Raw genomic sequence first — 27,460 nt, 5'->3', positions numbered from 1 at the left:
ACACACACACACACACACACACACACACGCACACACGTGCAACGCTGGCGCCTGCTACAATACAACACAACCCGCCCCGCCCCGCCCCAATATCGGAAGACGATTCGGTTGGTCGGTCGGTCGGTCGGGGTAGAGCGCCGAGCCGGGACATCGGCGCCTCTACCGCCGGAACTGGGGAGGGGGGTGGGGTAACGGGGAAGAGGGGAAGAAGAAGAGGGGAAGGGTTACAGGGGAAGGGAAAGATAGGGAAGGGAAAGAGGGGAAGGGAAAGAGGAGAAAGGGAAAGATAGGGAAGGGAAAGAGGGGAAGGGAAAGAGGAGAAAGGAAAGAAGAAGAGGGGAAGAGGGGAACGGGGAAGAGGAGAACGGGGCAGAGTGAGAGGGGAAGAGGGGAAGAGGAAGAGGGGAAGAGGAAGAGTGGAAGGGGAAGAGGGCAACGGGGAAGAGGGGAAGGGGAAGAGGGGAAGGGGAAGAGGGGAAAGAGGAAGAGGGGGAAATGGAAGAGAGGAAGGGGGACGAGGGGAAGGAGACGAGGGGAAGAGGGGACGAGGGGAAGGAAAAGAAGGGACGAGAAGGGGGAAGAGGGGGAAGGAGAAGGGAAAAGGGGAGGAGAAAGAGGGGAGAGGTATAGAGGAAAGGCGGGGAATAAGGGGAAAAAGAGAGGAGATGGGAAAGGGATGGGGGGTGAAGAAAAAAGGGGAAAGGGAAGAGGGGAAGGATGGTAGATGAAAGGGGGAGTGAGGGCACTGAAACCAAGAGGGGAAAGGGAGCAGTGGGAAGGGGAGGAAAGGGATCCTATTAATTAGATGGAAAGGAAGGGGGGGCTGCATGTCGCTCTCTTCCTCCCCCCACCCCCACCCCGGTTCCTTCCTTGGAGGGTGGGGAGGGAGGGAGGGAGAGAGAGAGAGAGAGAGAGAGAGAGAGAGAGAGAGAGAGAGAGAGAGAGAGAGAGAGAGAGAGAGAGAGAGAGAGAGAGAGGGAGGAGAGAGAGGGAGAGAGAGAGATGGGAAGAGACGGAGAGAGAGAGATGGGAAGAGGAGAGAGAGATGGGAAGAGAGGGAGAGAGAGATGGGAAGAAAGGGAGAAAGAGAAAAAGAGGGAGAGAGAAAGAGAGAGAGGGGAGAGAGAGGGGGGGAGCGAGCAAATGAGCGAGCGAGAGAGAGAGAGAGAGAGAGAGAGAGAGAGAGAGAGAGAGAGAGAGAGAGAGAGAGAGAGAGAGAGAGAGAGAGAGACCCACTGCGGCAATCTGGTGGGAGGGGGTATGGGTGCGCGAGGGGAGAAGCCGTACTGGGGACCACCAGAGAGGCAGCAGGGGGGGGGGGCACGGGAGGCTTAAGAAGCAACCGAGCCTGTGACGGAGCGAGGGCAGGGAGAGGGAAGAGGGGGAGAAAGGAGAGGGGAGAAGAGAGAGGGAAGAGAGGAGGGGGAGGGGGAGAAGGGAGAGGGGAGAAGTGAGGGGGGAGAAGGGAGAGGGAAGAAGTGATGGGGGAGAAGAGAGAGGGGAGAGAGGAGGGGAGAAGGGAGAGGAGAGAAGGGAGAGAGGGGAAAGGATAGGGGAGGGAAGAGGAGAGGGTTATGTGGGGAGAGGAGGAGATGGGGAGAAAGGATAGGGGAGAGGAAAGAGGAGTTACAAGGAGAGGGAAGAGGAGAGGGGAGAGGGAGAGAAAGAGAGGGAGATGGGGAAGGAGGGGAGAGGAAGAAGGGGGAAAAGGAGAGAGAAGGGGGAGAAGGGAGAGGGAGAGAGGAGAGAGCTACGTGGAGGGGAAAAGGGAGGGGGAGAAAGGATAGGGGAGAAGAAAGATGAGGAGAGGGGAGAGGGGGAAGAGGGAGGAGAGGAAGAGGGGAGGGGAGAGGAAGAGGGGAAGGGGAGAGGAAGAGGGGAGGGGAGAGGAAGAGGGGAGGGGGAGAGGAAGAGGGGAGGGGGAGAGGAAGAGGGGAGGGGGAGAGGAAGAGGGGAGAGGGAGAGGAAGAGGGGAGAGGGAGAGGAAGAGGGGAGAGGGAGAGGAAGAGGGGAGAGGGAGAGGAAGAGGGGAGAGGAAGAGGAGAAGGGGAGAGGGAGAGGAAGAGGGGAGAGGGAGAGGAAGAGGGAGAGGAAGAGGGGAGGGGAGAGGAAGAGGGGAGGGGGAGAGGAAGAGGGGAGGGGGAGAGGCTGAGGGGAGGGGGAAGAGGAAGAGGTGAGGAGGAGGAGAGGAAGATGGGTGAGGAGGAGAGGAAGAGGGGAGGGGGAGAGGAGAGGGGAGAGGAAGAGGGGAGGGGGAGAGGAAGAGGGGAGGGGGAGAGGAATAGGAGAGGGAGAGAGGAAGAAAGGAGGGGGAAGAGGAAGAGGGGAGACAGCCCTCAGAGTGAGGGTTGTGCACTCCTGTGTTCTTCTGTTAGTAGTAGAAAATCCTCTCGAAGTCGGTTGCCAACAACGATGGCCACGAAGACCTTTACCCCCAGCAGGAGACCAGGAAAAGGAAATGGACCTGAGCATGAAGTAAATGCGGGTTTTGAACTCAGGGACGTTAAACGTTGACAGGACGAGATAGAGAAATTTGCAGGAGTGACGTGGCAGACTGCCATATTGTGTCTCTCATGTACGACGTCAGGAGAGGCATTTGGACTCCCAGTGGCTCAAGAGTGTGTTGCTGACTGGACACAATAGAATGGTAAGCATGCCAGACAACATATGCACGAGACAAGAGGGGAGAGACAGAGAAGTGAGCACGAGTAGCGTGGCAGAGTCTTTACTCGGACTTCCAAAGGTCGAGGAAGTCGAAACGAAGATAAAGATTTTTGGAGAATACGCAAGAGGGGGGGAGGGGGAGGGGGAGGGGGAGGGGAGGGGAGGGGGAGAAGGAGTCTGGCGGCATGGAATCGATCCGGGGTCCTTCGGGACACTGGTTGGGCCACCCACGAGGCCACCGTGGTCGTAATTACAAATGGGGCGAGGAGGGCGCGGGGGGCGAAGAGGGCCAAGTAGGAGAACCAATCAGGAAGGCCAAGGAAGACCGAGGAAGGCTAAGGAAGGACAAGAAGAGCCAATGAAGAGACCTAATCAAGAAGGCCAAGGAAGGCCAAGAAGGACCAATGAAGAGACCTAATCAGGAAGGCCAAGGAAGGCCAAGGAAGACCGAGGAAGGCCAAGAAGAGCCAATGAAGAAACCTAATCAGGAAGGCCAAGGAGGGCCAAGTAGTTGGGGCATTCAGGAAGGCCAAGGAGGACCACGGAAGGCCAAGGAGGGCCAATGAAGCGGCCCAATAAAGATGGCCAAAGGGGAGGGCCAAGGAGGGCCAAGGAAGACCAAGGAAGGCCAAGAAGGGCCAATGAAGAGACCTAATCAGGAGGGCCAAGGAGGGCCAATGAAGAGGCCCAAGAAAGATGGCCAAAGGGGAGGGCCAAGGAGAAGGGCCAAAGGGGAAAGCCAAGGAGATCAAAGGCGGAGATACAAGTTAGGCAAGAGGGTTCTGCCCCCACAAAAAAGAAAAAAAAGAAAAAAAAAAATCTGATTCTTTGACAGGAAATACGAAGTTGAACGAAAGCAGCAAAGAAGTCTGGATCTGGAGGCCTGTGTTCTGGGGTCTGGAGATTCTGGGGATTGGGATCTGGAGATCTGGGGACTGGGATCTGCAGATTCCAGGGGCTGGTCTGGAGATCTGGGGACTGGGGTCTGGAGCTTCTGGGGACTGGGGTCTGGGGCTTCTGGGGATCTGGGGACTGGGATCTGGGGACTCCAGGGGCTGTGGTCTGGAGACCTGGGGACTGGTATCGGGAGGTTCTGGGGTCTGGTATCGGGAGGTTCTGGGGTCTGGTATCGGGAGATTCTGGGATCTGAAGTTCTGGGGTTCTGGGGCGCCAGGGGAGAGTTCCTGGACACCGAAGGACCTCAACGACGCAGCGAAGACGAAGAAGTCCGAAGAGGAAGCGACCAACTCTTCCTCGACGCCTCGAAGGGAAACGGCCGGACAGTCGGGTGGCAGCTGGTTGGCACTTGCCTGGCAGCTGGCTGGACGGCACGCCCGTCTTACGGACAGGAGGGGAGGGGATCAAACGAAGTAGGGAGTTCTCTTTCTTTCTTTCTTTCTCCCATATGCATGCACCGGCGTATATGTGTGTGTGTGTGTGTGTGCGCGTGCGTGCGTGTGTGTGTGTATGAGAGAGAGAGAGAGAGGGAAAGAGAGAGAGAGAGAGAGAGAGAGAGAGAGAGAGAGAGAGAGAGAGAGAGAGAGAGAGAGAGAGAGAGAGAGAGAGAGAGGAATCCTTTGGGGATGACTACCTCCCCGACATTAGATGCTTTCACTTGCAAGGGGGAGGGGAAGAGGGAGGAAAAGGAAGGGTGAAGAGAAGGAGAGGGGGAGAAAGCGTTAAGCGGAGAAGAGGGGTAGGGGAAGGGGAGGTAGACGAAGAGGAGAGAAAAAGGGACGAAGGAGAGATGATGATGAGGAGAGAAAGGGGGATGCGAATAAAGGAAAGAGAGAGAGAGAGAGAGAGAGAGAGAGAGAGAGAGAGAGAGAGAGAGAGAGAGAGAGAGAGAGAGAGAGAGAGAGAGAGAGAGAGAGAGAGAGAGAGAGAGAGAGAGAGAGAGAGAGAGAGAGAGAGAGAGAGGAGGAGAAGGAGGGAAAAGGGAGGAGAAGGGGGGCGACGGAAGATCTGGGGGAGGGCGGGAAGGGGGGAGGGGGGAAGAGGGCAAGGCAATGAGAGGGGAGCGAGGCGAGGCGCCTTGGCGAGGGCACTGTTCCAAAGAAGACACCGCCACGGAGGAGGTGAAGGAGGAGGACGGAGGGGAGGAGTAGGGAGGGGAGGGGAAGGAAGAGGAGAAGGGAGGGGAGGGGGAGGAAGAGGAGGAGAAGGAAAAAAAAGAAGTGGGAGAATAAAGGTGGAGGAGGAGGGTGAACAAGAGGATGAAGATGATGAGAAGGAAGTGGAGGAAGGAAGTGGAGGAAAGAGGTGGAGGAGGAGGAAAAGGAAGAGGCCGAGGAGGGAGGAGAAGGAGGAGGAGGAAAAGGAGGAGGCCGAGAAGGGAGGAGAAGGACGAGGAGGAAGGAGGAGGAGGAGGAGGAGTGCAGTTCTAAGGGCGTCCGCCCGAGTCCCTCGAGATCCAACACAAGACGCGAGACACCGAAGGCACGTTACACACACACACACACACACACACACACACACACACGCGCGCGCGCGCACACACGCACACGACTCGGTGGTGCGGTTGGTAGAGTTCCTGGCTGTCACTACGGCGGCCCGGGTTCGAATTCTGCCCAGGGATGAAATAATTTCAATATCGCAGCACTGCGAGTCGTTACTCCAACTCTCGTGGGGGGGGGTTCGGGGTGTGTGCGCGTGTAAGGTCACTGCATTACCCATAGATGTGTCATGAGCTCTGAGCTCTCTTCAGGAAGGGAAATAACTGTCGATCACGAGTCCAACACGTGATCCAAGACCATGGTGAACCATGGTGAATCACACAAAATGCACAGGGTAAAAAAAAAAAAAAAAAAAAAAAAAAATAATAATAATAATAATAATAATAATAATAATAACAATAATAACATTGCTGTGCCATTTACACCTTCAATGCTGTCGGACCACGCCTGATTTTATTTTATTTTTTTTTTGGGGGGGGGAGGTTGCCTTACAGGGGCGTGGCTATTGCAAGCGGACCTCTCCCCACGAGCTTCACGACTGCGCCAACATATGCCACGTCACTCCTGCAACCTTCTCTACCTCGTCCCGAAGATGAAGGTATAATGCAATGTACCTGTTCTATGAAGAGAGTCATCAAGCTTTCGTCGAGCAAATGAACGCGACACAGATTGGAGAGAAAATGGAGAGAGAAGTAGGATAAAAGAGAGAGAAATGGTGGGAAAGGGAGTGAGGATGGAGGCAGGAAGTAGAGAGAAAATGAAAATGAAAAAAAAGTGAGATGGAAAAAGAAGAGGACAGGAGGAGAGAAACGAGGGAGAGAAAGAGAGAAAGTGAGAGGAGAGGGGGAGGGAGACAGAGAGAAAATGAGAGGAGAGGGGGAGGGAGAGAGGGGAGATAGATAGGTAGAGAGAGAGGGGGGTGGGGATGGAGAGAGAGAGAGAGAGAGAGAGAGAGAGAGAGAGAGAGAGAGAGAGAGAGAGAGAGAGAGAGAGAGAGAGAGAGAGAGAGAGAGAGAGAGAATGAGAGATCAGACAAGCCACAACGGCAGGACGCTCTCATATGTATGCGGAAACACCGTCGTGTGTGTGTGTGTGTGTGTGTGTGTGTGTGTGTGTGTGTGTGTGTGTGTGTGTGTGTGTGTGTGTGTGTGTGTGTGTGTGTGTGTGTGTGTGTGTGTGTACTGAGAGACCTGAAGGCCGCGTGGGAGGCGCAAGCAAGCAAGCAAGCTTGAGGCATTCCTGGACCTTAAGGAAACCCGACGAAGAAGGAGCGGAAGGAAAATCAATGGCGGGGGATGTCGGTAGTGACGGCGAGGGGCAGACTCTATGTCCGCCTGGCCAAGAAGAGTGTACGTGTATGTGTGTGTGTGTGTATGTGTGTGTGTGTGTGTGTGTGTGTGTGTGTGTGTGTGTGTGTGTGTGTTTTGGGGGAGTTGGAGACTCAACAAGAATGTGCACATTCTACAAACTTAATAAAAAAAAATAAAAGCTTAAAAAAAAAAAAACTTGAATCCTCAAGGTCACAGCATCCCTCCTGAGTTCCCAGCTAAGGACGGACCTTCCACCCTCGCTCTGAGGGTCTGTACATCTCGTCCTTCGATAACTAAATATGCCTTCTTCCTGAGAAGCACTGAAGAGAGGAACTGGAGATAGCTCTTCTCCCGCCGAAGGGAGGAGGAGGCGGAGGAGGAGGAGGAGGAGGAGGAGGAAGAAAACGAAGAAGCTAAATGCTAAACATCTGACATAGTTTCATACACTTTACCCTACAATTCTAGCGCTTTTCCAAAGTTTAACTGCAACCGTTGGATGTGGCGGGGCTTAGGAATGTGGGTGGGTGGGTGGGAGGAGGGGAGGTGGGGGAAGGGAGGTGGGAGCGCTCTTTTACCCCCGCCCCCCGGCCCCGTCCGGAGACTCCCGTACATATTACGTATAGGAAAGGCCGAGGTACTCCAAGTTCCTCTGAGAGTTGTTTCCGGAAGAGTCGAGGTTGACTTGGAGGGAGTCTGAACGTCTCTCTCTCTCTCTCTCTCTCCACTCACAGACACGCACAGACACTCACAGACACGCACAGACACTCACAGACACGCACACACACGCATTACACACAATACATCTTCCGGGGTAGAGGAAAGACACGCGGCTGGAATGCGAGACGAGAATCATTAATCGGAAGCGGAGGAGGGAAGGGAAGGGAGGGAGAGTGGGAGAGATGGAGGGAGAGAGGAAGGGAAGGATGGAGAGAGAAGGAAGGATGGAGGGAGGAAGGAAGAGAGGAAGGGAAAGAGGGAGGGATGAAGAGAGGAAAGGAAAGTTGGAGAGAGGGAGAGAGAAAGAGAGAATAACTTGAGGGGAAATGGGAAAGAGGACACGGGTTGGGAAAGAGAGCGAGAGAGAGAGAGAGAGAGAGAGAGAGAGAGAGAGAGAGAGAGAGAGAGAGAGAGAGAGAGAGAGAGAGAGGAGATGCCATGTCCAAGTACGAGCAGTCCTATATATATCATCCATACAAATTCCGTTAGGTCTATCATCAGAATGTTCTGATCATCAAGAGCAGACACTGCCTTCCCACTACCATGGCCATGCTTACGCCCTACTGGTCCATTGCTGGACAAAAGGCCCTCCCCCCCCCAACCATGAGCCGCACGAGTGCTCTCATTTCTGCCACGTTACTCTTGCAACCTTCTCTCGTCGAATATTCGCTACAATTTGCGACTCAAGGATTCCATTTAGCTCTCCCTCTCCGCCATTTTTTTTTTTTTTTTTTGACACAACACCGATTACATAAGAACAGAAGAACATAAGGATGAAGGAGACTGCAAGAGACAATAAGGCAGTTTCGCTTGGCAAACTAAGCATTCTAAAAACTGTTACGCCATTTTCTTTCTTTCTTTTTTTTCTTCCTTTTGGTCATCCGCACGAACAGCGGGTGGGTCTCGAACTCATGGTCTTCAGCACGCGACATCAAACTCTACTTCCGGGTTTTATATTTTTTTTCCAGCAGTTGAGAGGTTAGCCTACCCAGGCATCAACAGTGAGGCTCGTGGCTTCGACCTACAGTTGAATAAAATCCCCTGACACCTCAATAGGCGTAGAGTTCGTCATATTACTCAAGTGTTGACAAGACAACGGGTAAATGATCGGAACTGCTCACACGCACGCACGCACACACACACACACACACACACACACACACACACACACACACACACACCAGTGACCGAGACCAATGAAATAAGCAACTTCAACATGTACTGGCCGACCTACCATTTGGACACACGAAGACCCGAGAGGAGGTGGAGGAAAAGGAAGAGGAAGAGGAGGAGGAAGAGGAAGACAAGGATGGGAAGGAGAGAGAGAGGAGAAGGTTATGGGATACGACGAGGAAGAGGAAGAAGAGAGGCCCGAGTAAGAAGAGGAGAAAGACGAGGAAGAGGAAGAGGAGGAGGAGGAGGGGGAGGAGAATGATAAGAGATAAAAAGAGGAAGAGGAAGAAGAGTGGGGCGAGTAGGAGGAGGAGGAAGACGAGGAAGAGGATGAAACAGCGGCGTTGGAAGCGACGGTATGGGAAGGCCAGTACGTAACGACCACCTGACAGCCACCATAACTGTTTCGACACACCAGCGCTTCTATCCTCGGAACAAGAGTGATTTCTGACAAGTTCGAAGTGATGAGCGTGGGGACACGTTTCCAAGCATACAGGACTACTGCACACCTCTGGTCCGTAGGGGGGTGCTTCGAGACTTGACTGACACCTGTTCCCACGGGAAACGTCGGCCCCGCCTCGCTGTCAGCATCACCAAGAGCGTCTCAAGTTCTTCGGAAACTTTCTTGGAAGAGGCGACGACGAAGACGAAGAAGGTCTTGAGGGAGTAATTCCGCCTGGAGCCTGTCACGTGAGGCCTATGATTACGGTCTGAGGATTCTTGGAGTTCCGGAAAACGGACCCAAAGCACCTCCGAGCGGCGCGGCGCGGCCGCGGCGCCTCTTCTAACGGTTTCCCTCCCGAAAGAATTCCTGAAGGTTCCGCTTCCTCAGGCAACGGCCTCCGCATGCCGGCGCTGCGGTCCGTTACGAACGGACACCCGGGTTCGGAAGACGAGGAGGAGGAGGAGGAGGAGGAGGAGGAGTCTCCCCGAAGCGGCGGGGAAGAACCGCGTCTCCAACAACGCTCAACACCTTAACTCTTGAGTCCATTAACTCGTCCCTGACTCGACTTCGGCAAAGGTGAGGAACTTCTTCGAAGTCGTCCCTAGGAGGAAGCAACCATGGAGACCTGGGCGCAAGGGCAGAGTGTGGTCTTCTTACGGGTGAAAGAGGTACGCAAAAGGCTTGTGGAGAACAGATACCCATTGTTTGATCATACATTCCCCCTGGGAAGGTCAGTACCTTTTGAAAACGGGGGACGATGGAGCATGAGGAAGGGGAGAAGCGAATCTTGGGGGAGGGGCAAGGGGAACAGGAGGATCCTGTGTGAGGGGCAAGAGGAACGGGAGAATCCTATGTGAGGGGCAAGAGGAAGGGGAGAATCCTGGGGGAGGGGCAAGAGGAAAAGGAGAATCCTATGTGAGGGGCAAGACGAAGGGGAGAATCCTGGGGGAGGGACAAGAGGAACGGGAGAATTCTGGGGGAGGGGCAAGGGGAACAGGAGGATCCTGTGTGAGGGGCAAGAGGAACGGGAAAATTCTGGGGGAGGGGCAAGGGGAACAGGAGGATCCTATGTTAGGGGCAAGAGGAACGGGAGAATTCTGGGGGAGGGGCAAGAGGAACGGGAGAATTCTGTGTGAGGGGCAAGAGGAAGGGGAAAATCCTGAGGGAGGGGCAAGAGGAACGGGAGCATTCTGGGGGAAGGGCAAAGGGAACAGGAGGATCCTGGGGGAGGGGCAAGGGGAACAGGAGGATCCTGGGGGAAGGGCAAGAGGAAGGGGAGAATCCTGGGAAAAAGGCAAGGCAAGATCATCTACTGGGCACAAAAATATCTATCGAATACTGTCTTAGGGAAAACAGGATGGGTAAGGTCTTGATCACTAGTGAAACTCGAACAGATGATGATTATGATGATGATGATGATGATGATGATAATAATGACGACGATGATGATGATGAGTCCACTACTGGACAAATGCCTCCCTCAGCCTCCCCCGTGAGTCGCATAACTACACCATCCTCTACCCTATCACTTCTGCATACTTCTCTTCCTCTCCACCATATGTGACAAGAATCACGACTGCAACTATCATCATTATCATTGCTGCAATACTTCTTGTGCCTTCCACTGCGTTCGCAAGCGCTTCTTTCGCCAGCCGCAGCCGCAGCCGCTGCCACCGCCGCCACTGACTGTTCTCACAACTGTTCTCCCGTTATAAGATGACGACCTTTTACCCCTCACAACCCATCTCGATTTAACCTCAACCCCCCGCCCACCCCCCCCCCTCCTCGTACTCCAAGGGGGTCAAAACCACGCCCCAGCTGAGGTGGTCCTCCTCCTCCTCCTCCTTAATAGGGAGAAGGCTCTCACGACTTCGCGAGGAGGCCGAAGGCCCGCCGCCCTTCTCCAGGAGCCACGTGGCATCCCGGTCTCCTAATCGATGGCGTTGTAATCGCTTGACTAGCGTGGATGGGGAAGAGGAGGAGGAGGAGGAAGAGGAGAATGGAGGAGGAGGAAGAGGAGAACGGAGGAGGAGGACGAAAGGTGATAGAGGGGAACGAAGGAGGAGGACGTCGGAAGAATGGGACTTCGGAGGAAGAGGAGGATGGAGGAGGAGGAGGAGGAGGAGGAGGAGGAGAAGGAGGAGGAGGAAGCGGGGTGAGCACTCCCCTCCTCCTTCCCCACCCGAAGCCTCCATTCGTAGATGGGGATTTCGTGCTGTTGTTGGCGAACTATCCCAGAGTGTAGGACGTGTTTACCTCTTCTGCGTACCCGGATAGGAGACCTTGTCCAATGCTGCATCGACCACGAATTGCGAACCACACACACACGCGCGCGCGCGCGTCCCTCTGGAGGCAAATAAAATCACCTGAATTCAACCTAATCAATATCGGCGTTTGGACTTCATTTTCAACTTGTCAGGGTAGCGCTTAGGATAGAGAGGGAGGGAGAGAGGGAGGGAGAGAGGGAGGGAGAGAGGGAGGGAGAGAGAGAGAGAGAGAGAGAGAGAGAGAGAGAGAGAGAGAGAGAGAGAGAGAGAGAGAGAGAGAAAGAGAGGCGAAGTGTTTCTTCTCCTCACTATCATGCTAACTCTTCATTTGTACTGAACACTGAAACTATCGGTTGTTTCAAGAAACGGTTAGACAAGTTTATGGATGGGGATGACAGGTGGTCATAGACATGGAACTGCCTAGTGTAGGCCTTATGGTATCTTGCAGTCTGAAATAATTACGAGGTGTCATTTATGTTTTGTAAATCATACTTTAGTGAATTACAGTTCTTGTGAATAAATAGTAAAAAAAAAAAAAAGAGGAACTGTGACTCAATAAATCTGAAAATGATTAAAAAGAAGATAAATTCCGCTTTGCATGGATAAAAATGGACGCATGGGAGGCCTAATTATATGTGTGATATGCTCGTGGACTTCCGAATAGATAGTGATATAGCCTTGCGACACCGTATTGAAGTGAACAGACTATTAGAGCCAAGGTTTTATAGAGAATCTGGGCGTAGAGCGTTTGTTAATAGTGCTCCCCGTCAATTTAATAGACTTCCTGAAAATGTTAAAGTGGCTGAAACTACGACCATCTTCAAGAAGAGACTGAAGACACACTTCTTCACTGCTTCGTATGACTTGGAGAATGCAGTGATGAAATCAGATTTTGGACTTTAGATATTCTACGTGGGGGGGCTTTGAGAGCCGTCATCGGCTGAAAGCCCCTAGAAGCCATCACCTAAGTAACCTAAGTGAGGTTCCATTTTCCCACGAGAACTGAGGAAATTATCATTATCATTATTACTATTACCATTTCTCTTTAATATCTGATCCTAAACATCGACAAACAGAGGTCGCTGAGGACCTCTTCGATGGGAAAAGAACGAAAGGCATACTAACTCGAAGTCGAGTTGTAACACAGACACACACACACATGCGCGAGCACAGGCAGACATATACACGACCATACGCGGACACGCAAAAGTACTTTGTTTTGCTTACCTGTGGGTGGTGGTAGGTGCTGGGCGGAGGGTACTGGGTCGGGGGTTGGGTGCCAGGCGTGTTAGGCGGCCCTGGGTAGCGCACCGGATTGTAGGCACTAGTGGGAGGGCCGGGGGGTGGGGGGCCGCCCCCTTGCTGGCCCGCAGGGTGGCCTGTGGTCCACTGAGCTTGGCCACCCTGCTGACCCGGGTGTTGGGTGTGGCCGTGCGGGCCGCCTGTGTGCCGCCCGTATTGGCCTGATCCGGGGCCCGGCCCGGGGTTGGAAGGGGGTCGTCCGCTCTTGCCCGAGCCGGGGGGCCCGCCGCCACCTCCGCCGCCGCCGCCTCCGCCGCCGCCGCCGCCCCCTCCCGGATGGCCTGGGTGTCCGCCGGAGTGACCGCCCGGATACCCAGGCCGGGGCCCGTTACTCGCCTGTAACGAAAGGAAACGGGTTGTAGCTTTTGTCTTGGACACAGCCCCTCTCTCTCTTCTTTCCACCATTATTGGAAGCCCCTAATAACTGCGTATGACTTGCATACATTTATACACTATTCTTACCCCCCTTTCTCCTTTTTTTCCAATGTTGTTGGCCCTTGTAGTTTTAATCCCTTCAGTGTGTAACTTGCATATATTTGTACGCAGGGATCATGACTCCCCTCTCTCTTCTTTCTACCATTGTCGCAACCCCCAGTAGCTTCAGTTTCTCTTCATACGACTTGATATATCTGAGTTCAGGGACCATGCTCCCTCTCTCTCTCTTCTTTCCTACAATGTTGTGAGCTTCAATTCCTCTGTGTATGACAACAAATGTGATTATGGAACCCGTGTCATGGTCATTCTTCGGCACTTCTTCCAGTCACCTCACTTCAAGATTGGAATCCCGTCCCACGTTCTCGTACTGGGTTACTAAGAGCTTGACAATCCTCCAACAGGGCTTAAGTATAACCCGTAGTTTTAGCCACAGCCACAGGCAGGTTACCAAGTGGTTTCAGGATTTTATTTTCTCGATCTTGGCGTGAATTTCCCCAAGACTTCACTCTTCCTAGTCTTTTATTTTTTCCTTCTTTGTCCGGTTCGTGAGTAGGTAGGTGACCTTTGTCATATACATTCCCTTGTTTGTTTGTTTTTCTAAAACATGCGTTTATTGTTATTTGCGCGCGCAGGTAACGTCCACATACACACGCACACAAACACACATTACAAGTTAGATGAGAAAGTGGTGTGTGCAAAAACAATACACGAATTTAAAGTCTAGATAAAATTGAGATATGAAGACGGGACACCTCGAGCATAGCTCCCCTTCCCGTAAAATACAACTAGGTAAATACATACAGGCATACAGACACACGCACATACACACACACACGCGCGCGCGCGCGCGCGCATGCGCAGTTTGGGTACATGAAAAACCCAGGTGTAATGCCACGCTTTCATTGACAAAGCAATAAATCTGTCACAAGAGCTGAACAGGTCAGAAAGACTGAACGGGCAATAAATCATCTGTTTTTTTTCCCGCAGTCCGTCCACTTTTATTTTTCCTAATTCCGGTTTGTGTCTTCTTGTGCTCTTTCTTAATTGTGCACTGCGGGGTCAAAAGTCTATTTTCGGAATGTTCTGTCTCGCACTGATTTTTTGCTATTATCATTATTGTGGATAGGAGGTAAAGGGAACACGGGCTGAGGGAAATACTTTTATTCCTGACTAGTTTCGCCTGAGTGGCGAAACTAGTCAGGAATAAAAGTATTTCCCTCACCCCGTTTTCCCTTTACCTCCTATCCACATTCGTCACAATGTATACACAATTATTATTATTACTATCGATAATATCATCAGTATTGTTATCATCATTGTCATTATTACTATTATTATTATCACTATCAGTATTGTAATCTATAGTTATTATCGTCAGTGTCATCATCATCATTATTATTATCATTATTTTCCTATCTTCCTCTTCCTACATCTAATCTTGCCTTAAGTCACCAAAGATGAATCCTGGATGTAGAATTACTCCGGGTATATACTACCATTACTGCAACCGACACTCATAGCTCTATTTGGGATTAATATGTTTTTTTTACTTACAAGTTGAGATGGGGGGGGGATGGAAAGTATGGTGGAGGGGAGTGAAATAGGTGGGAGTTAGCTACCCCCTTATAAGGGGGAAAAAAGCTATTGGTATATAGACAGACTTACAAGCCAAAGAAACTGGGACCTTTGAGGAATCTGTTTTACTAAAAAAAAGTTCGTGACAGATGGATCACGGGTTCCTGGCGATCTCCTCCACCTGGTGGAATCTCGTAAGAAGGATCTACTCCACAACCAAGGACACCCACCTGTCTCACCGTCATCCCTTTCGAGGTATTCAGCATCCTAAAACTCCTCCAGTGTGTGGGGGGGGGGATACTCCACGCAACGTAAGGATTAAATGTAATACTCACAAACTAAGAGAAACGTTGGTTTGGGGTATGCAAGTCTGCGTGCGTGAATCTGTGGCCAAATAACTTGTAATCGTAGTTAACAATGAAGTAAGTAAGGCAAAGGGAGCCCACATCCAGACAACACCACCACCACCATCACCACTACCACCACCATCACCAAGCTGTGGGTTCAACCAAACATAAACATCACCACAATCACCACCACACCACCACTACCACCACCATCACCACCACCAACCAAACATAAACGAAAACTGACACTTTCCTTCCCCATCCCGCATAGGGTCAGAGACCAGCAGCTTCAGCTGCCGCTGCAGCAGTTCGCCCCCTACCAATGCAGGTGGTCCGAGTGCTGCAGCAGCAGCTGTTCGAGCCGGGCAGCTGGTTGGCTCAGCGGTCGTCCTTAATGCACTTTTGGTGTTTAGTGGGCATCCTGCTGCTACACTGATGACATAGACAACACCACCACCACAAGACTATTCACTCTCCCATCTGGTCCCTTTACCCTTCTCCCCTCCAGTTCCACCTCCCTCCTCACTTCTCCCCTCTCCTCCCCTCCCCTCTTCCGGTTCCCTCTCACCCCTTCCCCAGATCTTTCTTCCTTAATGTCCCGTTGTTTCCCTCATCTCCTCTCCCTTGCTGTTCCTCTCCGTTGTCCCATTCCCTTCACTTCCTTAATGCCATTTTCTTTTGCTTTGTTTCCCCTTTTCACCCTCATCTCCGTCCTTGCTTGCTTATTCGTACAACACCCCACCCCCAATCTCCGACCTCCCAACAGATGCTGCAACTGTGCTCCGTATGTTGCAAGGGCAGCTGCTGCTTGCACAGTTGCATTATGTACGCACACGGACACACACACACACACACACACACACACACACACACGTCCCTGACCGCAAAATGAATATATTGATTTCGCTAGCGAAGGGGGTACTGCGGACACGAATTTCATCGTCATGATCATTTCATCGCTGGAACAACTGAAGAAAGTGAGACTCCTTACATGATTTCAGCGAGATCATGTCAACCCCTTCAAAGGGGTACTGTTCCGGAGAGAGAGAGAGAGATGGGGGAGTGAGAGAGAGAGAGAGGAGAGAGAGAGGGGGGGAAGAGATATGAAAAGAGAGTGAGAGATGAGAGAGGAAGAGAAATGAGGAGAGGAAGGGAGAGAGAGAAAATGTGATGCGGCTTTCAGGGTTAAAAAAGGCCTTTCAACTCCCACCTCTCCACTCCAGGCGTTAGGTCAAGGTCAACGAGGAGGGGGCAGTGGAATGCCGGTCACGTGAGGTCAGGTCAGGTCAGGTCAGGTTACGGCCAGGTTTTAACAAGTCCACCTGTTTTCCTCTAGCGGGTTCGGTTGCACCTGTTCATACAAAAATAAAGGAGACTACAAGAGACCACAAGGCCTACACTAGGCAGTTCCATGTCCATTACCACCTATCATCCCCATCCATTAGTTTATCAGAAGTGAAGTGAGTTGACGTGTGATGTTGCGAGGTGAATGGAGTTTCTCAATTTTGCGGAATCTTCAAAATCGTTTTCTTGCCTCAAAAGTGTTGAGGGACTCCGAGAATTGGAGGGAAGGAGAACTGATAAAAAGCTTAAAAGAAAGCTTTTTGGCTAAAGCTGCCAACATGGTCAACCTGATTTAAGCTTGACGACGAATGGCGGGATTCATTTCACAAATCCTCCGAAGATGGAAAAATCAGTTATTCCCAGTTCCAGTGACGACCTGCCCGAAGTCCTCAAAACGCATCATAGGGCAAAGGTGAAGGCTTCGGCCGCAGCTAGGCGCCTATTGGCCGCTCCTCGCCTTCTTGTCTTTCCTCCACTTCGGTGTGAAACTTGGTCCATACACAACTATTTATCCTTGGTCACAGAATGGTCCCCCGTGGATAAACGGATTCTGCTCTTCTTGGGCGGACCCTTTGTTACTTTGTGGGTTCCGGGTCCTGCAGAAGTTATTCAGTGCTACGGAATGGTGACCGGACGTTTGGGCCTCGTGCCTTAAACGCAGGACGTTTGGGCCACGGGAGGTGACCATAGGTGGACCTTTGGGCCACGGAATAAATTCTTTTTATTTCTGTTTTATCTTTCTGGGGGTGGGGGTATATCCGTGGTCCAAGCGTCCTAGAACGAACTTTTGGTCCTGCAACCTAGGACGTTTGGGCCACGGGGGTGACCGCAGGTCACCTAGGACTTTTGGACCACGGAATAATTTTGTTTTATTTTTGTTCTATCCTTTTGGGGGGGGGGTGTATATCCGTGGCCCAAACGTCCTACTTCAGACGTTTGGGCCACGGAATAAATTAGTTATTTTTGTTTCATCTTTATTATTATTATTATTATTATTATTATTATTATTATTATTATTGGAGAGGGGTGGATACATCCGTGGCCCAAGCGTCCTAGATCGGACTTTTGGGCCTACAACCTAGGACGTTTGGTCCACGGAGGTGAGCATATGGGGACGGTTGGGCCACGGAATAAACTATTTTATTCTTATCTTGGTTGGGGGGACATATCCATGGTTCAAAGGACCTAGATTTCTATGGAACATATACTGGATACCAGGGTACCATGGTACCATGGTACACTATTTCAATTCAGTTTCGCACATTATACAGATACTACAAACATAATCAGATAAATACACTAATTAATTAATAAAAAATAGTTAAGATCATAAACACGAACAATTAGTGACAATATATGTCTATCAAATGTGTAATTACGTTGATTACAAACAAAACCTACATACTTATAATAATGATAATTAGACCAAATATGCATAACAATTAATATCACATCAATAACACGAAGTATAATATACCTGATTAAAGTAGAAATTAAAATGATCAACTGATTAACATCCAGATTATCTCCCTATTCCACAGCCATATCAAAAGAAATCTATCAGATCATCTAATGCGGTTATTTTTTTAATAAATAACTATATGAACGAACTTAAAAATTCCTGCGAATATCTTATTTTCATTGGACATTCAAAAGCAGCCCTTTCTTGGACTTGGTGCAACTTTTTAGGAGGGAGGGGGGAGGGAGGGAGAGAGAGAGAGAGAGAGAGAGAGAGAGAGAGAGAGAGAGAGAGAGAGAGAGAGAGAGAGAGAGAGAGAGAGAGAGAGGTGCATTTCGAATTAACACCCTCCAGGGCACAGCCGGGCGCACTGTAAACTAGCCTCTACCCCCTCCCTCTCCCTCGAGCCTACTGCCCCCTCCCCCTGACCACAACCTCAGCCCACCCCACTCCACCCCGTCCCACCACCTTTTGTATGCAAATTCCTCGCCAACCCAGAGCCCGACCGACCGACCTGACTGGCTGCACATCCTCACGCTGACCTCAGCGGAATCCGCACCTGGTGTTGACGTGAGAGAGAGAGAGAGAGAGAGAAAGAGAGAGAGAGAGAGAGAGAGAGAGAGAGAGAGAGAGAGAGAGAGAGAGAGAGAGAGAGAGAGAGAGAGAGAGAGAGAGAGAGAGAGAGAGAGAGAGAGATAGATAGATAGAGAGAGAGAGGGGGGGGTAGAGGGTATTTTGCTACGTTTATTTGATGCTCTTGATTGTTGAGGTGTCAATTATAAATTACTTTTCCAAGTTCATGTTTTCAATCCCTTTAACAACTTTTAGGACCTCAACTAGACTCCTCCTCAATCTTCGTTTCGAGAGACTAAAAGTTAATTTCACTTAGGCGCTCTTCGTACGTCTTGTTTCGCAACCTAGGAATGAGCTTTGTTACTCTACGCTGCAATCTTTCTAACTTGTTTATACATCCTTTTTATAATATGGAGATCAGTAGAGGTCCGACTAGAGCACTGTAGAGATTAAGAATAATTTCTTCGGCTCTAAAATAAAAAGTTCTACCTGTAAATCCAATTGATTTATTTGTATTTTTTACGCCGTCCGAACAGTTTACTAAGCTTCAGATAAGTAGAAATAATTATACCCAGGTCCTTCTCTTGTTCTATATTTGCCAGATCTATACCATCCATTGGGTAGTTGGCCTCGAGGTTACTACTACCAATATGAAGTACTTTACATTTATCGATATTGAAAAACATCTGGGAATTTACTGCCTATTCGCGAAAAATGTTCAAATTAAATTGTAATTTATGTTGTTATAGTAAAGATATCACCTTGTTTGCAATTTGGTATCATCTGCAAATTTAGATAATTTACAATTTACATTTTCATCCAATGGTGCTCTTAAGCACTTCTTTCTGTCTTAAAAAGGAGGAGGAGGAGGGCAGAGGGAGAAGGAGGAGGAGGATGAAGGAAGAGAAGGAGGAGAACAGAAGGAGGAGGAGGGTGGAGGGAGAAGGACGAGGGCGGAGGGAGAAGTACGAGGAAGGAAGAGGAGGAGGGCAGAGGGAGAAGGAGGAGGAGGAGGATGAAGGAAGAGGAAGAGGAGGGCAGAGGGAGGAGGAGGGTGGAGGGAGAAGGACGAGGGCGGAGGGAGGAGGAATAGGAGGAAGGAAGAGGAGGAGGAGGGCAAAGGAAGAAGGACGAGGGCGGAGGGAGGAGGAGTAGGAGGAAGGAAGAGGAGGAGGAGTGCAGAGAGAGAAGGAGGATGAGGAGTAGGAGGATGGAGGGAGAAGGAGGAGGAGAGCGGAGGGAGGAAGAGAAAGAGGAGAAAGAGAAGGAGGAGGTGGAGGAGGAGGAGGAGGAGGAGGAGGAGGAGGAGGAGGGAAGGGAGCATCAAACAACGCAGCTGCATGGATGGATGAGGAACATGAGAATAAGCAGGTGGATGATGAGTAATAGAACTCCACCTCCACCTCCACCTCCACCTCCTCCATTGGGGGAATTAAAACAAAAATATACACATAAATGAATAAATAATTAAATCAATCAATCGGAAGCTTCCGAAAAGAATCTGTCATTCATCCATTTCGACTCCACTGCTTGACAAAGGCCTTCCCCAACCTCTACCACGCGTCAAACTCGGCCACGTCACTCCTGCAAACTTCTCTGTCTCATTCTTCAGTCAAAAGAACTGTGTTCAAAGGCTTACGTTCACGAGAACGCCAGTGTAGCTCGTGGCGAGGAGAAGTGTCTGCAAAGAGACAGCTGGCCACAGCTGGTGCAGTTCCATAGCCACTTGTCCCAACAGCTACTCGTAAGTCCGACAGCTGCCTCAGAGCCCCAAGGTGGCAGCTCCGGTAGCTGCTGCTTCAATGTCAGACTTTGGTGAGGGACACGTCCTTCGGATTTCTTTATCACCCTCCGACTTCGACGCAGGGCAGCGCGTAGTCTCGAAGTCCGCCCACCCGCCGAGGACCTTTGCAAGACCCTTGGAACTTGAGACCAGCCTCTTAAGCCTCCTGACACCTCGCTTCCTCGATGCAGGCACCAGCCTCTTCCTGCACCTGTTCCTGAGGCCCGAGCACCTGCCTCATCGACCCAGGCACCTGCTCTTGAGCCCCCAGCACCTGCCTCGAGTTCCAGGCATCAGACTTTTGACCTCTGGCACCACTAGATTCATTGGTATCTCAGCCAATGGCACTAGACTCCCAATCTCTGGCAGTCTCGCAGACTCTTCGTCGAGTTCAGGTGCCACCAGTCTTTAAACCACTGACAACGGCCTCTCGGTCTCAGCACCAGCCTTTGAGCCTCAACATCAGCCTCTAACCCTCATCACCATCATCAAAACTTCAACCTTAGCCTGTGAGCCTGAACCCAGTCTCTGGGCCTCATCACCATTCTGAAAGACTCAACTTCATCCTCTGAACCTCAACCCAGCCTCTGTATCTCGACATCAACCTCTATCCCTCAACCTTAGCCTCTGAACCTCAACCCAGCCTCATACCTTCATCACCATCCTGAAAGCCTCAACCTCAGTCTCTGACCCTTATCATCATCCTCAAAGACTCAACCTCAGCCTCTGAGTCTCAACTTAGTCTCTGACCCTCAATGCCAGCCTCTCAACACGTACCGCGGGACTCTTCATCTCCTGTCGCCGGCCCATCAAGAAGAAAACATTTCCGAAAGGCTTTCTTCGGGCACAAGGGGCTGTCGGCGTCTATGAGACCTCTACAAGAGAAGGCGCCGTCGACCAGCAGGTGAGGGAAGAGGAGGAGGAGGAAGAGGAGGGGGAAGGGGAGGAACAGGAGCAGGAGGAACAGGAGGATTATAAGGATGAAAGAGATGAAAGGGAGGAGGAAGAACAGGAGGAAGTCTAATTTTTGTATTCGAAGGATGAGGACTTGGTCACGAACTGGAAGAATAAAAAAAAAAAAAAAAAAAAAAAAAAAAATCGCGGGCTACCCACATCCCTCTCCTCCTTCCACCCTCATCCATCCGCCCGTTTCTCCTCTCTCACGTTTTGTAGAGAATCCTCTCATTTCATTTCGTTTCACGTTATTACATCCCAGTGCATACTGTGTCGAACCCATGAGCAGGTGGTCGTGAGTTCGATTCCCGGGACCCGCTACGTGCTTCTTGCGCTGGTTCCCGATAGTCCTGGCCGGGCGGGGAGGCAACCCAAACATCGGCAAAAAAAAAAAAAAAAAAAAAAAAAAAAAAAAAAAAAAAAAAAAGCGGCTTACTGCAGCTAACAGGACTTTGCCCTCCCAGAGGTTTCTCACTTCCCACTTCGTGGAAATGGAATTATTTTCATTCCAGAGGCCGCCAGACGATTTTATTTAGCAGTGTTCCCGAAAGAAGTGACACTTCTGTGTATTTATTTTGGTTGGCGCCAGTCGATTTTGTTCACATATAGGCGAGGTACACCAACAGCTTTGGACTCCTTCAACCACCTCCTCTTCAAAAAGAGAGAAAGAGAGCGGTGACAAAAAGAGAGAAAAAGAGCGGTGACGGAGGAGGCCGCAGGCAAACAAGCCCCGTTCAAAGACGCGTCTGGGGGGGGGGGATGTGTTTGTGAAAAATGGGATTCAACAGTCCTCACAGAGCCAGACGGAGACGGACGACTAGACAGACAAACAACGGAGGGAAAAACCATCATCAACAAAGTAAATAAACGCAAAAGAAAAACTAATGGGTTTGCTTCTGGTCAGGAGCCAACAACCTAAAAAAAAAAAAAAAAAAAAAAAAATATATATATATATATATATATATATATATATATATATATATATATATATATATATATATATATATATCTATATATATATATATTGGTATTCCTGACGCTTGAAGGAAATTCGGGGCTACTACGAGGACTAAAACAAAGTCGAGTTCAAACGTCCCCCAAAAACATCCGAATATACACGAACTTGCAATGATAAAGCAAGTCGAGGCCGTGAAGAGACCTTTTGGTCCATTGTTAGGCCAGATTAAACGAAATAAGTTCTAGCGTAATTACGCTAGACGATTCTATTTGGATTTGGACTGATAACCTAGAGAAGTTTGCAGGAGTAACGTGGCAGATCTTGGCGTAGTCGTGCGACTTAAGGATGATCGGGAGCGGCCATTGCTCAGGGTGAACATTTCATGTATACATGTATATATCCATGTATGTATTACATGTATGTATACATGTGCCTGCAATAATCTACGGGTGTGAGACTTGGAAACTAACGAAGGCGATGGAAGCAAAACTAAGGACTGCACAGAGGAGAATGGAGAGATCAATGATGGGAATAACGCTGAGAGACCGAAAGAGAGCAAGTTGGGTGAGAGAGCAGACTAGAGTGAAAGATATTGCGGAGGCGGTAAAAGAGAGGAAGTGGAATTTGACAGCTAAGTTAGTGCGAACGACTGATGAACGATGGAGCAAGTGTGTTACTGAGTGGACGCCGCGAGATAGGAAGCGTGGAAGAGGGAGACCAGACAGAAGGTGGAGAGACGAGATCGAGAGGTTTGCAGGAGTGACGTGGCAGAGGATGGCGCGGTCGTGTGAATCATGGAATGCTATGAAGGAGGCCTTTGTTCAGCAGTGGACTCAGGATGGCTGATTTGATTGATTGATTGATACATGTGGGCGCGCATGTCACACACACAAGCCGGCACTCCAACTACCGTGGACGGGGAGTTGGGTGTATGTGGAGTTCACAGCATTACTCATTAATAGGGCATATATGATCTCTTAGCTCTTATCCGGGAGGGTAACAGTTGTCGATTACGAGTCCAACACGTGATCCAAGACCATGATGAATCACACACACACACACACACACACACACACACACACACACACACACACACACACACTCTCTCTCTCTCTCTTGGTGCAGTGGTTAGAGTTTTCGCCTGCCACTACGGCGGTCCGGGTTCGAATCTCGCTTAGGGCTGAAATATTTTCAGTATCGCTGCGCTGCGGGTCGTTACTCCAACTCTCGTGGGCGGGGAGTTGTGTGTGTGCGTGCGTGTAAGGTCACAGTATTACCCATAAATCGGTCATACACGAGCTCTGGGCTCTCTTCCGGGAGGTTAATAACTGTCGATCACGAGTCCAACACGTGATCCAATATCATGGTGAATCACACAGAGGCCCAAAGTGTGGCCTCCTAATCTCGGTGTACCGACTGGCGGGACCCCGTCAGCCTTAATCTATGTTGCTATGCTGAAAGATTGTGCGCCTGATAACAACCCCATTACCACGACAGGAATGTCTTGATGCCATTAGGGTTAGACAGGGCCGGGCGTGTGAGAAAGGAAGGGGTAGGGAGATGGAGAGAGGTGGGGGTAGAGGAACAAGAGAGAGGGAGAGAGAGAGAGAGAGAGAGAGAGAGAGAGAGAGAGAGAGAGAGAGAGAGAGAGAGAGAGAGAGAGACTAGTGGCAATGACAAGGAAAACAATGGATAGGGAACAGGAATAATTCCACCCGAATATAAGCTTAATTTGGAAATAGGCAGATGGAAGCAAAAGATGGGTTGGGGTTGGGGTTAGGGTGGTGGATTGTCTTGGGGGAAACCAGCGAACGGCATCAAAGGAGGCGGGGAGGACCCCCACGAGAATCAGATCCAAGTCTTTCATCTGAATATTTCAGCTCATTCCACCTGTGGATACCATTTCTAGTTTCTCTTGTCTCCCCCGTTTACTGAGGCAAGAAGTCACTGGAAATGGGTAAGTGCGAGCAGCCAGAAAAAGAGAATATTTGATGGAGCAAGTTCGTGTCTTGCTGACTGGATACAGTGGTCATAAGCGTCGGGAAGGGTGGCCCGAGAAGTGGAGATAAGAGAGAAGTTTGCAGGAAACAAGCACACGGGTTAGCATTGTTGTTACTCATGGAAGATGTCTGGGGCGTCTTCGGTCAATTTCAACTACGTTACAAATGAATTCATCCATCGGTCATCTGGAGTCCACTGCTGGACAAAGGCCTCTCCCAGACTCTCATGTGACGCGCACGACTGTGGCAACCTCTGCTGCATTGCTCTTGGATAAATTCTTATCTCGCCTCTCACCTCTTTGTCAGTTTGGGGGTTTCCACACCTCGATTAGCTTTGACGTTGTGTCACTCTTCAGACAAGTGCCACTCGGGTGAAAAGCAGTTCCGAGAGTCGTGGGGGACTGAAGAACACAAACATCATCGATGAGTGACGAAACAAGACCTCTAGGTCCATAACATGGCCTTCTAGCACGGGCGAAGTCAATACAGTGTTAGTCTCGCTCACTCTAAAACCCTGTGTTTCGTGCTTTCGCGACCTCGGAGGAAAGGGTCGCTCGATCTCTCCCCGAACTACAAGATCCTCGGCTGAGTCCGTCATGTCGACTTATCTTGCTGGCGTAGGTCGAGGTGATGGCGTTCGAACCCTGCCACCGGCGACTTGTACAAGGGCATGGTTCATTAATTTCCACGCTAGCCTCCTGACGGCAGGGGAGTTGACGTAAAACCAAATCAACCAATCAGTAAAACATGTCTTTTTTTCTTTAGTTTATGCAAAATGTGAATTCGTTACTGATTCTAGGCTCATATTTCAGCGGGTCTGAGAAAAGTGAGACTCACTTTACGGCCGCATCTCCGGCTGAAAGGCGGGCGTTGTTGCCATATTTCTCAGACCCGCTATAAAAAAAAAAAAAAAAAAAAAAAAAAAAAAAAAAAAAAAAAAAAAAAAAAAAAAAAAAAAAAAAAAAACACTTGAGCTGACTCGCACACTTCTGACCGGGCATTTGGGTCTCGATCTATCCAGTCTCTTCTTCAGGACGAAGTCCGCTCCACTTCCCGTCAGTTACATCATGTAGTCTGTATTACACCTGAACAAAATCAATGAAGTGCTTCACTGTGTTGAAGGGGGTTAATGAAGCCCTGACGGCGATGCTGTAGCCCTCTAACAAGCAGTCGGACCCCTTCCGGTCCAAGGGCCACAATAACAAAGGCCTAAAGTCCTTGAGCTGTTGTTCTTTTTGTTTTCTTCATCGTCAGTGAGTTATGACATGGGTTATAGAGGAAACCGCCCGATGGTCTTCTTCTCACGGGCTCTTCTCCCGCCAGAGGAGGTGACTCTCCTCCTCCTCCTCCTCCTCCCTAGATATGTTATGACTGTACCTGCGCGCTGCCTCTGCAATGCAACACATAAATAGGTGTGCGGCTGATAGCGTCCACTTGGCTGCTGAGTCAGCAATGAAACACACACACACACACACACACACACACACACACACACACACACACATATATATATATATATATATATATATATATATATATATGTGTGTGTGTGTATATATATACGGTGGCGGTACTCGATGGTGGCGATAATGGTGGCTGTGGTGAGGGTAGTGGTGGTGATGATGTGGCGGGTGATGGTATTAGTGTAGTTTGTGAGGGTGTTGTTAGTGGGAGTGCTTCTACTAAGAACACCTCTACTGCCACCGCAGCCAGTCAGACCACTAAACTGCTGTGGCTCTCCTACCTGCCTGAGTGTGGAGTGCCAAGCAGCGCCAAGCAGTGCCAAGCTGTGCCAAGCGATGCCAACCGCGCAAGAGGGCAGTGCGCGTGCACTCGGCCAAGGCCTGCTTGCCAACCCGACAACAAACGTATTTAAACAACTTGCCAACCTGACAACACTCTGTAAACACTTCCCCCCTGCCAGCCAACTCTACACACGGCCTGCCAATGCGTATAATTGTGGTCTGACGTCACGTGGAGGAAAATGGTCGTAGTCGATTATTTGAGGACTAAAATGGAAATAAGCTGAGGACCACAATGGAAATAAGCTTACATGCTTTTTTGTGTTATCCTCGGCAATTGTAATTGTTATTTCGAAATATGTGCTTTTTTATCATTATCTGCACTTCATGCATATTGATTTAATGCCAAATAAACTTATTGTTATTATTTATCTTTATATATTATCATTCTACAGTATCAGGTGCTTCCTTGTTTGGAAAAGTGTTAATAAGCATTGTATTTGCATAGGCAGCCCTTCCACTGTCGTCAAGCGATTCTATTCAATCGAGGGAAATTCCCTCACCAAGGAAAAGGGTCAACTCCAATCAACCTGTGGCTGATTGGAGAGGATCACTCAATCAGTCAATTATTAGGAGTCAAGTGCTCATCTATGGACTACCCCTTGGGAAGAAAAAGAAAGAAAAAAAAAAAAAAAAAAAAAAATCGCGGGACACTGCCAGCCTCTGCCACACCACTCATGCAATTTTTACTATCTTGTCCTTCCACTTTCTGTTTGGTCTTTCTCTTCCACGCTCCCCATCTCGCAGCGTTCAGTCAGCAAGTAACACAGCCGGGGATCGTACCTCTCAGCGCGCACGCGCGCACACACACACACACACACACACACGTATACACACGACTCGATAGCGCAGTTATACAGTTCCCGGCTACCACTACGGCGGTCCGGGTTCGAATCCCGCCCAGGGCTGAAATAATTTCAGTATCGCTGGGCTGCGAGTCGTTACTCCAACTCTCGTGGACGGGGAGATGGGTGTGTGTGTGTGTGCGTGTAAGGTCACAGCATTACCCATAGATCGGTCATATACGAGCTCTGAGCTCTTTTCCGGGAGGGAAATAGCTGTCGATCACAAGCCCAGCACGTGATCCAAAGACCATGGGGAATCTCACGTACACATTCCGTGGAGTGATACTTCAAGGTGCGATGCGACCACAACCCCCGTAGGACCTAATCAATACTCGCGGAGGCCACACTCCACTACACTCCACACGTGACCACCCACTCCCATCCCATCCCACCCCACCCCTACCCCCACCACCTCCTTCGGAGAGCAGGGTCGTAACGTTGGTATTCTTATAAAAAAATAATAATAATAATTAAATAAATAAATAAATACAAATCTTTCCTTATATAAATCTTATATAAATCCTTGGAAGGGAAACATTTATATATGGAAATTAATCTTTTTAAGAATACCACCGTCTCTCGATGGGGTAGGTCGGGTAACATACTCTACATACATACATGCATGCATTAATATATATATATATATATATATATATATATATATATATATATATACAAATGCACAGTAGACCACTTGAAAAAAGAAACTAACGAAGCAGAGCGCTTTCGTATTATACATTTTCAGTGCACTGAAGATGTAATATACGAAAGCGCTCTGCTTCGTTAGTTTCTTTTTCCAAGTGGTTTACTTTGCATAAGTGAACACACGTACCCGTGTTCTTATTAGCATATATATACATGAATTCGTGTATTAAGACGATAAAGGAGACAATTTTAGATATAAGAGGGAAATAGGTAAACAGTAGTTAACGAATGGAATAGACCTAGTAACCATGTATTGAGCGCTGAAACTATCGGTTGTTTTAAGAGAAGGTTAGATAACTATATGGATGGTGATGATAGGTGGTCATGGACATGGAACTGCCTTGTG

General features: G+C 49.7%; 1 protein-coding gene across 28 annotated transcripts in view; it reads right to left on the bottom strand.

Moving 5' to 3' along the window:
- Positions 1–27,460, bottom strand: part of shep (RNA binding motif single stranded interacting protein alan shepard) — a 654,273-nt gene that overhangs the window by 107,825 nt on the left and 518,988 nt on the right. For 24 of the 28 annotated variants that reach the window (XM_076178136.1, XM_076178133.1, XM_076178134.1 and 21 more), the window contains one exon: positions 12,260–12,670. The exons of the other annotated variants lie outside the window; for them this stretch is intronic. In XM_076178136.1, coding sequence (XP_076034251.1) covers positions 12,260–12,670 — 411 coding nt within the window. The remainder of the gene's footprint in view (positions 1–12,259; positions 12,671–27,460) is intronic. 28 annotated transcript variants of the gene reach the window in all.

The sequence above is a fragment of the Oratosquilla oratoria genome, chromosome 41, assembly GCF_046742065.1.
Source record: "Oratosquilla oratoria isolate Oo_2021 chromosome 41, ASM4674206v1, whole genome shotgun sequence".
NCBI classification, from domain to species: Eukaryota; Metazoa; Arthropoda; class Malacostraca; order Stomatopoda; family Squillidae; genus Oratosquilla; species Oratosquilla oratoria.
The sequence above is the reverse complement of the archived record's forward strand: the minus strand, read 5'-3'. Positions and strand labels throughout refer to the sequence as shown.